This window comes from Odontesthes bonariensis, chromosome 7, assembly GCF_027942865.1.
Source record: "Odontesthes bonariensis isolate fOdoBon6 chromosome 7, fOdoBon6.hap1, whole genome shotgun sequence".
NCBI classification, from domain to species: domain Eukaryota; kingdom Metazoa; phylum Chordata; class Actinopteri; order Atheriniformes; family Atherinopsidae; genus Odontesthes; species Odontesthes bonariensis.
In genome coordinates, this window is record NC_134512.1 from 14,992,327 (window position 1) to 15,008,386 (window position 16,060).

The following is a 16,060-nucleotide window of genomic DNA, read 5'->3' on the forward strand; positions in this document are numbered from 1 at the left end:
GGTTTTAAAGAGGGGAGGATGGAGGTCCCCATGGGTGGCTGTGAGAAGCCTCTTCTCCTTCAAAAAAACTTCATCAACAGATTTTAGAAGGTAAACATGAGGAGATTTCAGCCACTGGTTGAACGTTTCTTATTATCAATGCACCAGTTTCAACGGTGGATTTTTTAGAATCATACCCCAGGTTTGTTATCAAAGCTTGTTGGCACTGAATGACTCCGCTCCTGAGGAGGTTTGACCTTACACTACTAATATGTTGCTTTGCCAACCGGCCCAACAACCGCGAAATTGAGGATCATGCCAAATCATCAACAATTTAATCCAACTAAAAACATCGATCCGCATGAGGAGGAAATTTTTTAGCAGTTTGAGACAGCACTCCAGTGTCTGAAGATGCATTTTCTGGACAATGGTGCCCACCACACTGGGTTTGAGGGGCAAATGGACTGAAATACTCAATTAAGAGATATCATCATTCACGCTGAAATAATTCTCTTTTGGAGCTGTGCTCAGGTTATCTTTGTTCTGAATTCTCCAGTGTCAACACAGACAGACAAATCTCTTTTAGGAGTGGTTGACTGGAGCAAGGACACATATGTGCTGAAAAAATTTCCCTTCACAATTTCAGTTCTGCCAGAACCAAACAAATAATCTCCACTGCAATGAGGTGGAGATTGAGACGTCAGAGAACAGTGTGTTAAACCTTGTCAAATAAAACTGGGATGACTCAGTCCTTCAATCCTTTACTTTTTTATGTCGTCGCGGCTGTCACATTTATATAATAGCAATAATAAACCTTTATTATGTAAAAGAAAACTGAGAAAACAAGAAAACTGTTGATCCAACTGACAGTTGGTTTGTGGTTAAAAAAAAAAAGTGTAATCCTGAAAACTGGTGATTGTCTTTTTGTTTTGTGTAACAAAAAATACATGATCAAAAATGTTTTGAATTGAGTAGAAAAATAACAGGTGGTTTCATCATACAAAATAGATTTTGGATTTAAAATTCAATTAAGTTGCTTTATTTTGGGGCTTTGGTAGGGCGGGTCATTTTTGACCCATAGGACAAGGGGAGTAAACAGAATGTTAAGACCGCACAAGGGTTAAACTAGGAGTTATGTGCTTCATGACAGTTTGATACAGGCTTCTGAACCACCATTTCCTGTTCACAACTGGGAACTCCTGGTGCTGTTTGGCTGTTTGCTGTTTCCCAAAGCAATGCTTTGGAAATTTGCACGTTTTGTCAAAGTAAGTCAAACCAAAAGAGAAGTTGTACAGAGTTTGACATTGTCCATTTATCTTTTATCAGGCAATTGTCGTTTTAAATAGAAAATGCAAATGTGAACATGCAAAGCGAAGCAGGATTAAATTTCTGCTTTGCTCCAGACAAAAAAAACTGAACCAACCTACAAGTTTGAGCACAACCTTATATCTAAAATCTGCCATCATCAAACAGAATCCTGGTTTCCATCAGAGTAGCATATCCGACTTTCACATGTGCAAAATGTAACCAGCATCCCAGGTGCACTCGTTGATGCAGTCGCTATCGTCGAGTTGGAAAAAGCACATCTGTTTTTTCTAAGAGTTGATAAGTATTTTTATGAGTGTTTTTAAATATTCTTATTCATCGTTGGGATGTGACAGTGTAGAAGAAAAATAGGCAATCAGGTCAGTATAGCTGTGTTGAATACGTTTTCATTTTAGTTTGGATATAACAGCAGGAAGGACCCTTTAATCACTACAGACTGGCTTTATTAGACTGTTAGACCATAGCAGCCAAGTGATGCATTGTAGAGGAGAATCATTACGACTCTCAGGAGGTAGCCCTCTCTCAGCCACAGCCCTAATTATTAATTTTTTGTATTGACTGGGAACACACCCATGCTGGTTTTAACCCCTCAAGTAATCGACCACTGCACCCCCAAAGTGATGAGTATCTGATTACTCGATATTGCCCTTAAGGCTCCCTCATATCCCACACTCTTTCTGTCTGTTGTCTCCACATTATTGTTACTGAACTTCCTGCCTCTATCAGTGGATGGGTCCACACATGCTGCTGCACTTTCTCCACCCTCTCGGATCTGCGCTTTTCTTTTCATTAAGATGCGTCCTGCTTGATGCTCCCGATAGAGCCTGAGGAGCGCTGCTTGAGCTGAAGAGCGCAATCAGGAGTGACAAACATCCCCATTGCCACATTTACAGAAGCTGCTACATACACTAACACACACACACTGACAACCTTGCGTCCATCAGCATTTATCTCATCAGCCCAGATGTGGGATTTGAAATGAGATGAGGAATTAATTTGGATGCTGCGGGAGGAGGAGAGCAGGACAACGAATATGAGGGTGAGCAATACCTACAACCTTCCACCTTTAATCTTGTGGGCTCATTTATTGTGCAGGGTTGTTTCTCTTTATAGGGACTCGGGTTGTAAATATGCATCTGGTCTTGATTATGGCACTGTTTAAGAAGACCTGAATGAACATCATCATTAAGACTGGTCTGAGGATAGGGGGAAAATAAATAGTAAGACCTTTAGGAGAGAGGCTCTGTCATTTACTATTAATAATAGGTCCTGCGGGCTGCTGTAATAACGCCATTAGGAGTACTAGAAACAGATACTGCATCCAGAGCTAAATAGCCTGAATAATACACCCACATGTACAAGAGTACACAGTATAATTCACATACAACACTGCTACTGGCCTTCAGGCTGACCAGCCTACCTGTGCATAATTCAGGTTAGATGAAGGTGGTTTTAAACCTTAGTTTAAACAAAGAAAAGAAACTGTTACACTGAAATGTGAGACAGGATGAAGGAAGGACAGAGAAGACAAAAATGGAAAGAACCAAATTGGATGTTTGGAAAAGAAAAGCAGAAATGAATGAAAAGAGGGTAAATAGGAAAAACCATGTTCTTTAATTAAGAAAAAATTCTTCCAATGCTTAGTCTAAAGAAATGAATTAGATTAAGACACTTGAAACTGAAAGTGTTTTTTCATCCAGTCATAAAACTAATTTGACATAATGCAATGAATATGAGCTCTGCCTCATTATGAAGGTTTGCATTTCGTTTACTACATGTCCATATAGAATTGACTGTGAAAATATTTGGCCAATAACACGATTGTTGCTATTTAAGCTGTTCATCTGTTCACCAAAGCTTAATCATTAGTAATGTAATGAGTACTTGCTTGTGGTGCAGGTTCTAATCTTCATTTGAGGTTATTCACATCCAAGCTGAAGTTCAGTTTTAAGAATTACAGCTTTTTCAAATGTGGAGACCTTATAATTTTTTTTTCAGGTGCACAAATGCAGTTGAACTAATAACTCAAAGGCTGTTTCCATGCATTATTTTTTTAATCAATTAAGCAGGTCAAAAGGTATTTACTGAATGGTGTTTGATTTTAGAAGTACTTCTGTTGCCCCTTAACTAGTGGTTAAAGGAGCCGTAAGTGGAGTTGAAACAGGCTAACGAAAAAAACAGAACAGAACAAATCCCCGAGACACAGTGAGAACATTAGGGGTGGTTCAAACTGTACACAGGTACATTCTGAGGAAGAAAAAGACTTAGTGAGGTCAGCACAATTAAAAGACCTGGAGGTTCACATAAGACACCAGTGGTGGATAATCACATGATCTCTTCATATTCACAGCATGAAGAACGCTCTCCAGGAGGTAGACATATCATTATCCAAGACCAGCATAAAGAGAGAGTGAAAAACACTCACAAGCCTCTCTAACAGAAAAGCCAGATTCGACTTTGAAAAACATGAAAAGCTCAACCAGTTTTGGAGCTATATTTTTTTGACGAACACGAAGAAACAAGAAACTTGAATTAAATTTTAAGAGAAGATCTTAAAAATGCTTTGAACACCTTATGAGCCAAATGATAATGATCCCAATCATACTGCCGAAGCTACCCAGGAAATTATTAGGGCAAACATTACAATGTCATTTTATTCATCCACAAGCTCCATGTTTTGGTACAGAGAGACAGAATTTATTCTACCTTCCTATGCATTGTATTTAGGTTTAAGTTTGCCACCGTCTCATTTGTTAACTCATATCTGAAATATGATTGATGCTTGACTTGAGCTGCTCTCCTTAGTTAAAAAAAAAAGTCTTTATATTTCTTATTGCTTGTTGTCATTAATGTGTATCTGTATGATATCAATTTATACTAATGGTTAAACAGATTATTATTTTCTTGTCAATTCATTTGAGGATTCTGTCCTTGATTAAAATGCCAATCACATCAAACTTAAAGTTATTCTTAAAGTTACTCAACGTTATTCACATGGAGTGTCCAACACAGTCCAAAACACAAAATAATCATTTTTATCTAAAAGATATATTGTATCTAAGAGGCTACAAACTAGTAAATATTAGCATATTATGCTTGGAAAATAAATAAATAACCAAGCTAAATTAAAATAGTAATTCAAATCATTTAAAATTAAAGACAGAAAATGTCTCAAAAAGTGCAGCACATATTTCTACAAAGCAGGTCTTTGTATGAATACTAAATTGAGGTTTGGAAGAGGAGAATATAGATGCAGAAACCTACAGGAGCCATTTTGTTTGATTCGGAAAGACATAATTAGGTCTGACATACCCAATCTACCAGGAGGCCGGGGAAGTCTTTCCACATCGATGTACAGAGTTTTTCAACTCACAAAATTGCATTCAGAGCATGCTGGATCAGCTTGGACCATGTAATTTGGTCTAATCTTGCTCTTTGTTGGAGGCCTATTAAAAAAACAAAATTACATCTTCATGGTAAGAATATCTGGAGGGTTGCTTCTCCTGAAAGCACTGAAGTGGACAAGAGGGACTCACATGCAGCTGCACTGGCTGCCACTACACAGAACTGAGAAAGTACGTTCTCTTGTTATTCCATTATATATTTACATCAAGAGAAGTTGTTTGCTGCTTTATTAAAGTCTAAAATCTTGCATCCTGAAACTTTTAAAATTTGCTCGTCACCTCTACTGTTACACAGCAACAACACATTCCCTCACTTTGGGTTTTTTTACGACTAATTTTTCTTTCTGTCCAAGCTGATCCAGCATGCTCTGAATGCAGGCCCTACAGGTGGTTGAAAAGCTCCATATTGGGCTTTGGTTCTTTTGTCTCTAAGGTACTGGGACTCCTGAGCAACAGACAGTGGTTCTGAGTGTTGCATATTACACCTTTTAAAGAGAAGTTAATCGCACATAGGCTATGGGAAGAAAATCAAAATCCTCAGTGGAAATGAAAGTAAGGTTGGCCTTGCTGTTGTTTGTAAGCTGCAGCATGGGGCACTGATGGCGTTCATGTCAGATCTACTTATTGCTGTGAACAATCAGAACTGAAATCAACCACGGGCTCTTTACTGACATAATGGCAGAACAAGCCTGAAGCTGTCGTTCTATTTAATTGTCAAGCAAATGTGAAGCATTTGAAGGGTCACTGAAATGGAAATGCATACCAGGCACATTTCCATTTACTGTTTTAGAGCAAATAAATCAGTGTGGGCTTGTTTGAAAGTGGGGTTATTGGCATCTGGATGGAATAGAAGGTGTAGTGATCGCTGACTGGAAAAACAAAAAACCTAGAGGAAGAAGACAAAAACAAATTGAAAAAATAAATAGCTTTTGTGAGCTTGTACCGACCATTTCGATTATCTATTGGATGCGGCAGTTCTTCGGTCGTGTGGTCAGTCACGTAAGTTAATTGCTCATTATGTCAAAACTCCTCTTCCAAAAAGGATTTCCATCTTCACCATATCAACCCTTTTTAAAAAAAAAAAGGTAAAAAGTGAGACCACATTATCTAATGCAATTCTACAAAATGTTTAGTTTAGTTGCTCTGGAGATTGCACCACTTATTTTAGGGAAGGAACAGGACCTCACTTTTATCAGCAGACCGCTGAAAAACTGCATGAGTAACATTCACGGCAACATGTGAACGTCTTTTTTGTCACGCTCCAAGTTATCAGTTTTAGCACAAAACAAAGTTTGGACAGGTTAGCATCCTGTAGTAGCAGCTGCAGACAGATGTTAGAGGCCAGATGCACAGAACTGTATGTAGTTTCACGAGTAAAACTGGATGTATGCACAAAGGCAGAAATGTGCATGGACTGTGTTTCCCCAGATGTCTAAAGCTTTGTGTGTGTTTGCTTCTCTTTAATAAATATCAGTCATCATGAAACTATACACACATGCACAAAGCTTTTATTCCACTCCCACACATATAAAAACATAATTTTTATGACAGCTAAACCTATGTGATAATGAAAGAAACAGCAAAGAATGAGCCCAGTCTTACTAAATGTGAAACTGAGAAAATTAAATCTCTTTTTTTGGTGATCTCACTTCTGGAGTCAGGAGCGGAACAAAAACTGACAAATAGAGAAAGATTAGCCGCAATCAAGCTTAAGTGGACCCCACAGAGATGAAAAAAAACCCTCATACACCGAGACAGCATCAGGGCTACATTGGATCCAGTTCCTCCCGCAGCTCGAGAACAACCTAAAGTGGTGTGTGAGACATTGTTAACCTTGTAAAAGAAAATCTGCTCAATCTCTAAATACATGTTCCCTTCTTATACACTGTACTCTTGGACTACAGGTGTTCACCTGGACAACAGACTCAACTGAAAATGCAACACTCGGCAGTCTCTGCCGACAGAAGGGACGGAGCAGCCTGCAAGCTTCAGTGTCTGCAGCAAGATGTTGCATGTTCTCTTTAAGTCTGTGGTGGAGAGCGCAGCCGCTTAGCAGCCATCTGTTGGGGCAGCAGCATCAGAGCCAGTAACTCAAAGAAACTTAACAAACCAATAAAAATAAAAAAAAAGCCTGGCTTTGTGCTGTGGACTCTGGAGCCCCTGGACCTGATCGTAAAAAGAATGTAGCACAAGTTAATGAACATAAAGAACAACGCTGTCCACCCTCTATGCAGCATAGTGTTGAAACAATAAGGTGTGTTCAGTCAGAGTCTTCTTCAACTTGAGGCTTCTACAACAAAGAACCATACAAGAGGTCATTCCTGCCCACAGCAGTAACTCTACACTACAACTGTTTTACAACGACTAATGACTACTAACTGTTTAGATTCTTTATGCTGCAAAATAAATTTCCTCTTTTGGATTGATAGATTATTCAATAAATTCAATTCAATTCAAGTTAAATCAAATCACGTTGGTTCTCCTACATGCTGAGCAGCCATTCTTACTTACAGTCGTTAATGCACAGCTGCAGTTACTAAGCACTCGCAGTTAATTAAGAATAGACTTATAACTAAGGTTATTTTAGTTTCTGTTAAATGTTGTTTTCACTTCACCATGTTAGGCTTAAATTACTGTATACATGCTTTTAAGAGTGCATGCAGGAGGTGAGCACATCCTCACTGCAGATTCCTCCTTTGTCAATTTGTGTCGGAAAAGGCTTCACTTGATTTTTGTGTTCATCTAAACCAAGGTGTGACAACAGTGGAATCTCCAACCGGCTGGCTCAGCTTGTCATGCTTTGTTGGTCAGATTGTTTGAGGCCATTGTTAGTCACAGACAAATACTTTTTTATTTACAGTTTCTACACAGAGCTTCTCAACTGGTTCTGTGTAACAAGCCATTTTCTACTTTGGGTTAAACCTGGAAGAAGATGAGTTACACCTGCATTCGGCCACTCTTCCCCTCTGCTCTTATTGTGTTTATACTGCTGTCTAGCTGCAGCAATCCACCTCCTGCTAAATTAGTGCTAGATGTTTCCTTGAGCCAGATTTCTGTCATGTTAGACATACATCTGTCTCTGAGGGAATTCTTCCATAATGTTGCTGGACACTTTTAGGCTTTTCAGACTTTCACTTTGACTCAGATGATTGTGCTTTGGATTACTTTGTAGCAGCTTTGTGGCTGTCAGTTATAGCATTTTTGCTCAGTAAGGGACCAGCTCCAAAGATTTTTATTACCTTAACTCATTTAAACTATAAATGATGGGAAAGTATGGCCTGGGTGTAGAAATAATGGCACATTACTTTTAGTCAAGATTTCATCATTTGTAAGTCAACCAATTAACTATGCATCTGAGATTCAGTTTAAGTCTATGATATATTCCTGTGACATGTTTCTCCAAGAAGTCAGAAATATCTCAGTTTTCAGTTGTAGCTATAAAGTTAATTGACATTAACAGTAATGAATATCTCCTAATAGACTTTTGCAACCTATTTAGCTCTGACTTGTAAATGTGATGAGCAGAGTGGGTGGAATCTTGACAATTTATTGAAATTGTTGTGACCAACTGAAATAACCTAAGCTCTTCATTTTGGAGCTCATTTATCAACAGAGTAGGGAGCTGGAGCTGCTACAGAATAAACATCCATTGTCTGCAGATGATAAAAAAATCCACCAGTGGTGATCTGGGTTAGGTATATTAGGGTGTCCCAACTGCAAAGTTTGTCCTAATAGTTCACTACTTGATGCTTTCTACTGCAGATTTTTCTTATCCTGAACAAACAGCTGTTGTTGAAAAACAATATAAAAAGAATACTAATTTATACATATCATCTGCTTTTGTGCTGCTTATCTTACAACTAAAGAAACACTGTATTTTGGTCCCCTTGTAACAAATGGTAAAATATGTCTTTCACTGTGAGCTTTTGCTGCATCAGAAAAAAGATTAAAGAAATGTTGTTTTAATTATCAGAGTTTTTTTCACATGAATGTACTCAAATCAGAGTAGCTATTTAGTATCATTTCAAATCGACTGTGTTTATTTGTTCTCTATAAAGTGCCCTCAGAAGACCTTTTCTGTTAATTAGCACTATATCAGTAAGTTAATTAGATTTGAAATAAATGTCATTACTTCAAAACTCTGAACTACTGTTGCTATTCAGTATGAGTATGTGGTGTTAGGTAAATGAACCGCTGTGTGGATAAATCTGCTTCTTTTGTGTTGCTAAGCAACAAAGACATTGGATTATGTTCCCTGTTCCACCACCCATCTACACATCTCTTTGTGAGGAAATTATTTCTATTTGATTAAATGTTCTTTTCTTATATAATGAAAAGCTGTCAGTATATACAGCACCTGGTTAAACATATGATTACCCCAATACTTGTAATATAAATATTCTTCCCTCTCCACATTTGCATCCACGCAGCTTGCTTAACATTCAGCAGGAGCTCATTTAACTCACCTAGCAGTAACAGGACAGACACATATCAATTAAATAATTAACATATAAACTCATAGTGACCCAGGCTGTGACAGTTATCTTCTGTTCATTCATTCATTAATTATGCTTTATAAAACAGACAATAGTGAGCAATCAATTCCTATATGTTTTCCACATTTTGTTGTTTCGTTGTTATTTAGCGTCATCTCTGACTGTTGCTGAGTCATTTCACTGTCATTTTTGCATCCATGAATGAGAAAAGTTAGGTTGGGGCTTGCTAAGATATGTACACACCATGGACACAACTGTTTTTCATTTTCGTGGATGAATATTTAAGGACAGAATAAACTGCTGAGCCCCAAAAAACCCAAGAACAGTAGGTATGTATTGAAAATAGGAGATTTAGACCACTAAAAGTCTTCCCGAGCACATCCCAAAGGTTCTGGGGTTAAGATCTGGAGTACCAGCTCTTTGTGAGCACCAGAGAAAAATGTGTAGCTGATTGTCTAAATGGGATACCTTGTTGAAATTCCACACGATAGTGTTGATTATCTTTGTTTTTGGTTAGCTGACTGCAGGCTGATGGGCCTCTGCGATGCCTCTTTGAGCTGCACTGATTGCTGTCTGCCTTGATGGATCTGTGATTGATAGGCCTGTCATCTTTTCCCTTTCATGGAGTAAAATTATTTAGGTAATTTATGAAAATGTGTTTCCAAGAATTTTTCTTTGCTGTGTTGAAGTAGCAGCCAGCCACAAAATAAGCCAACTATGATGTTTACTGCATCAAGTTTAATTCCGAGGTCGTAAATTTGTTCTATGTGAACAGTCGCACCACTGAAGCTTCTTTAAGCATAGCCCTCCTCCACACTCAGCTGTGCCCTGAGCTCAGTGCTCACATCACGAGCATGTGTTTCTGCACTGGTGTTTGTTTGTGTCTGGTATTTTTGACCAAGCCTCGCTCAAGATGATGCTCAAGGCGTGCTCACTGGCATCTGCAGCTGTGAGCTCATCTGCCCTGCATGTGCGTACGAGTGTATGTGTATGACATATGCTGCTGCTGCGTTTCTCAGTATTTTTCTAGTCTGTGACGTGAACACAAGGTCAGACTGGGAAAGCATCTGGTGGGTTAGACGAAGAGTGTTTGAGGAATGTCATGGAGCATCTGCGAGCACTCATACAGACACACTTCAACTAATGATTTCACATGCATAAACATTTATTTGCTACTGTCAATCGTTTTTTCTCTCTCGGTCTCTTGCACACACAAATGCACAATGCACTCTCCAGTGCAGTTACAGCAGCAGCAGATAGGGGCTGCTGCAGGATTGTGGAAGCTGCCTGGCCAATCCGCTGGCAGGTTTTTTTGGAGCCCGGCTTCCCACTGGCACATCTCCTTTTCCTCTTTTTTCTCCCGACGGTCGTCGTCTCTCTCCATCTATCCGTGTTTCTCTGCATCTACCATCCCCCCGTGCTCATCTTCTGGGATTAAAATTGGCTGCAGCCGGTTGCTGTGTACTGGAGGAGCAGTGGAGGAGCGGAGGCAGGAGGAAGACGGTGAGGTTTCACCGAGGTTACGGAAAATGTATGGTGGTGGGTTGCAAGGCTAGAGGACGCCTGGGAGGACAGGCTGACAGTGGATACATATACCTGTGGAGTAGGACTGCTTTTATCAACATCTGGGCCAGCTGCAGATGAGGTGTCTGGATTGCACTGCTTCTGTCTTGATTGTGTGTCTCTCCATCTCGCTCTGAACATCTAGTGTGCACGTATAAATATGTGTGTGTTGGTGTCTGCATGTCAAATGAGTGGTCTGTGCCTGAATACAAAGCTGTGAGATTGGATGTTTACTCATCTTAAAATCCCAACAGTCCTGATGCTAATCAAGATTTCACCTTATCTTCCTTTTGTTCTCCTCTCCTCTCCTCTCCTCTCCTCTCCTCTCCTCTCCTCTCCTCTCCTCTCCTCTCCTCTCCCCTCCTCTGGCTTTGCTGAAAATGCTTGCTAAAATGATGTTAGTTTACATAAGATGTTGCACAAAAAACATTACTTGTTTCAGAATCACAGATTCACTTGTATCAGGGACCCACATGCATGTATTTGCACAGTTTGTCCAGTGGGCCCCAATGAGTTTCCTCTCCAATGTGTGCTCCGTTTGACATGTAGGCCCTGCATTAATCTTAACTGCTAGGCCGAGAGCTGTCGACTCAGTTTGGCAGGAGGTCAATAGTGTATGCATGAGTGAGGAGACATGTTTGTCATTTGTAAATGCATGGCATGTAACCTCATCCCTCCCTGTGTCGGATGTGATAGAACTGCATACCAAATGTTGCGTGGAGAGTAAGTTCTCCTCCTCTCAACCTCCTGGGCTTCTCTGGATTGAGATGCAGGGAGGAGAACCTATTCATGGACATTATCATGCAGTGTGTACTGCACAGATATGTTAGCCCACTCCTACTCCTCTGCCCTCGGTTGTGTTTGTCAATTATTTCTTACTGTCTTTCAGTTGAATGACTTAATGACAAGAAAGACAGCTTATACAGCAGATAATCTACAGAGACAGAGAGGCAGACACGAGGGGGTTGAGCTGTTGTAGCCTTTGTCACCCAACCTGCTGACGATGCACATAAAGCCCCAAGGGGCTCACTGGTTTACACAATTACCAAGATATGTGTGTGTTTATGTCAGCGTGAGTAGTAGCCTTTGCTGTTTTGCCTTTGTGTGAAAATGATTGCAAGCTTTAAACTTGATTAAGCCACAAGATTTAATTACTTGATTGCGCTTAACGCACAATTTTCAATTTTTATTGGTTATTAAGGAAACTGAATGTTTCTACATATTTCTCCAAAATGTAGCTTATCATTTTTTTTTGTTCTTAGTTCTTAGTTTGAGAAAAATTGAGCTGCTAAGCATGAGTGTGTCAGTCCCACTCATAAGACTGGTACCTGTTCTCTCAAGGAGTACAGTGTTACTTACAGCTAATTTCAATATCTGGTAAGCTCTCTGGAGACCATTGCAGCAAATTGTCCCCTGGCAGTCTTATACATAAGTATTTATCTCCCTCTTGCTGTATTTGTGTTCAGGGGGGGTGGTCGACAAAGATTTGCGGCACTACCTCAACCTGCGCTTCTCCAAGGGCTCAGTGGACCACGACCACCAGCAGATCATCAGAGACAACCTCTATCTCCGCACTGTTCCCTGTGAGTACTAAGCAGCTTCTATCGTCCTTTAGTGTTTCTGTTTCACTTCTGTTGTTTACTCCTCGGTGAGCTCCTCCTCTCCACTGTTTTACCATCTGTGTCTGTAATTGTTTTTTTTCCACGTCTCTATCTTTCTTTAAATTATCACCTTTCCCACATCCTCCCTCAGTCTTATTTGCCTCGCTTACTCCTTTTTAGGTTCCCCTCCTCACCCTCGGGATGTCGCCCTCACATACACACTTTCTCTGTCTCTCGCCGTCTTATCGCTCCTTCTTTTCCCTCAGTCGTCCAAGGTTTCCACGGCAACCACCCTCTTGTCTGGAGGCTTGGGTTGTCATAATGCCCTACCCCTTTCAGCACACACTATAGACATGCACAGCACACACTGATATACCAAGATGATAAGATGTTTGTTGCTTGAAACATTTAATTTATCTGTGTGTGAGGTATTTTAGATGCTGCACAAACAGACACTGACACTTCATGCCTGTGGGTTGCATATGTGGGTTGTGTTATGAGTGTGTGTGCCTTTTGCCTGTTGTGAGACAATGTCATTTCCGTGATTGACTTTGAGGGCCATCCCCAGCAGGTCTGCCTTACGTTGATGCGTCGAGCAGCTCGTGAATCAGCTCTGATGCTTCACCCTGCAGACTAGACCTCTCTCCTTTCATGCAGCATGTAGATCAGTGCACTTTGAGCGGAGACTTTTTAAAGGGTTTTGAAATTGTCTGACATGTTTTATCATTATTTTGTTAGTATGCTGATTCATATGGCTGAATCTGCTACAGATCCAACATTAAACAAGGCCAGTTTTGACGTCAGTGGTAGTTGTCATTGCATTGGCTAAACGATTCCACTACACTAGATGTCCTCTGCTGGTGTGTTGAGCCGCTGACACAGAAGTGATTGTTTATTACGATCCCACAGCTGCACACTTCCTGAGCCCCTTTCTCTCTTCTTTCCCTCTCCTCTCTCCTGTCCTCTTTATCTCTTTGCTTTTACTTTCTTTAATGATTTGGTTACCACCTCACTTTTTCACATTTTCTCACTCTTTCAGTTTTAATTCTACATGCCCTCTCCTTTATTCTGCCTTTGTCAGTCTGTTGGCCGTATATTAGTGCAGCTTAGGCAGACTTACAGAGTGACGCCTGAAGTGATGGGGAATGGCTAACCCTAACACCTCTGGCCTAGGTATGCTGAAGGACAGCACTGGCTGTTTTAGTTAAATGAACCATAATTTTGTCACCTTGTTGCAGTTATAGTCCCCTTCCGGCCTTTTTTGAGAATGGAAAATCAGTTTTTCTGTGGGATGATTTAACAGTAATGACATCCACATAATTAACTGCCTATCATTTCACAAAGCTGATTCAGTGTAATGGAGATTCAAGACCTACTGCCTAGCAGCTTTGAATCATGTGCTTATTATTCAAATTTAAATCTAGTTGTCATATTACAGTGATTTGCCTTTCTTTTTTACCATCCTGCTTTGCTTTTGTTCAGTGGTTCAACTCTCCTTCACATGAGGACTTTATGTACATTCACTGCATGACTTGTTGGCAGTCTGACATTCACATTAGCAGGCGTAGCTCAACCATCAGAGTGACACAGCATCAGAAGGCTGAAAAATGGGGACAACAGTCCTGAGCACTGCACTGCTCATGCCCAGCGGGCTGTTTGTTGTCGTGGTTTGGAGCATTGGAAAATCAGTGTTTTTCTCCCTTGTCTGCAGCGCTCTGACCGTGCTGTCAGCGCTGGTCTGTCAGCTTGATGAGCAGACGCCACTCTGCATCTCAACATGCTGTGAAGGACGTGGGAGGAGGTGTGTCTGTTATTGTGTGTCTGTGTGGTTGTGTATGTGTGTGTTCACACAGCTAGAAGGCTCACTCGCTGACATCAACCACTGCATCCTGTTACATCATTTAGCTCAAGGATTGCCCGCTCTCAACCCAAAAATAATTAACTAAATGTGATAATTTGATGTCTGATATTAATAGCTTCATTAAGACTTTGTATTGTGGCCTCCAGGCTGCCCCCTGCGTGTGTCTTTGTGCTCTTTTCTGTTTGGATCTGAATGTTAACTTATTTGAGCCTCTCTTTTGCACGTGCATTCAGATCTCAGCAAGCAATCATGATGAATGGTAGCAGGATTACCACTTCAAGCACATGCACATGCATATATATTTCCCCTAAAATAGTAACCAAGTCTTTGACAACTGCTGCATGATATAAAAAAGATTAATTGTGTTTCATTATACCACATTTAGCCTCTGGCTAATTTCTGACTGTGGCAGATTAACACAATACTAAATTTAAAATACAAATAAATAACAAGCAACTGAATACATATACAAAGTAAGATATAAACACAGATAACAATGCACGCCCTATTGTAATTACACATACTCCCCCTATTCAGTTTTCAAACTATCAGTTTTAATAATAAATCTATAAAGGAAGATGATATTATTACAATATAATTTAGTGAGGGAAAATGTCAAAATTAATATGTAACAAAACAGAATTAAATTTAATAAATAATAAAATAAATATGAACAAAATATAGGCTGACAAACTTTTAGAAAGTTAAAATGCAGCAATGACAAAGGTGTGGTTTGAATATAAATCCATAAATTTAAATAATTAGCCATGAACTAGAGGGAGTTTGTGTACGTAGCCTGGCAACAACTGAGCATCTACAGGTAACTGTCAGGTTGTGGGTGTGGAAGGGTGGACACGGATGCGGACTTCAAAAATAAGGAAGATTTATTAATTCAAAAACAGAAAAGTCAAAACAAAGCGCGGCTGAGCCGGATTACCAAAACTAAACTGTGACAAAACAAAAACTTGACTATGAAAACCAAAAGACTTAGCTTGACATGACATGGAATAAATACTTAGTTTTTCTGGCCTCGTGGAACATGGATGGAACCAACAACAACAACAAAGATCCGGCAAAAAAGACAGGGGAAGCAGGAAACTAAATAGGGAGTGAGAGTGATTGGGGAGTGAGTGCAGCTGAGGGAAAAAACACAGGTGAAGTGAGTGAACTAATAAACAGAGTGCAGGGAAACTAAGGCATGACAAAAAACCTAAACCTGGACTGAAAACAAACATAACCTAAACATGAAACTAAAAACGTGAGTCCATGGGTGTGACAGAGCCCCCCCCTCAAGGGGTGGATCCCAGACAACCCTTAAGAAATCCGAGGGTGGGAGGGAGGGGCTCGAAGCCGGTCAGGCTGGGGACCAGAAACGGGTATTTGGTACCGGCTTCGGGCAGCAGGAGGCAGTGGTCTGGCGGACGCCCAGACCGCAGATGGCATAGCAGGAACAGGCAGTGGTCTGGCGGACCCCCAGACGGCATAGCAGGAACAGGCAGTGGTCTGGCGGACGCTCAGACGGCATAGCAGGAACAGGCAGTGGTCTGGCGGACGCCCAGACGGCATAGCAGGAACAGGCAGTGGTCTGGCGGACGCTCAGACGGCATAGCAGGAACAGGCAGTGGTCAGGCGGACGCCCAGACGGCATAGCAGGAACAGGCAGTGGTCTGGCGGACGCCCAGACGGCATAGCAGGAACAGGCAGTGGTCTGGCGGACGCCCAGACGGCATAGCAGGAACAGGCGGTGGTCTGGCGGACGCCCAGACGGCATAGCAGGAACAGGCGGTGGTCTGGCGGACGCCCAGACGGCATAGCCGGAACAGGCGGTGG

The 16,060-nt window shown here is 40.8% G+C and overlaps 1 protein-coding gene across 5 annotated transcripts in view; it reads left to right on the forward strand.

The window, feature by feature from the left end:
• Window positions 1–16,060, forward strand: part of magi2b (membrane associated guanylate kinase, WW and PDZ domain containing 2b) — a 90,443-nt gene that overhangs the window by 12,805 nt on the left and 61,578 nt on the right. For all 5 annotated transcript variants that reach the window (XM_075469628.1, XM_075469626.1, XM_075469627.1 and 2 more), the window contains exon 2: window positions 12,235–12,351. In XM_075469628.1, coding sequence (XP_075325743.1) covers window positions 12,235–12,351 — 117 coding nt within the window. The remainder of the gene's footprint in view (window positions 1–12,234; window positions 12,352–16,060) is intronic.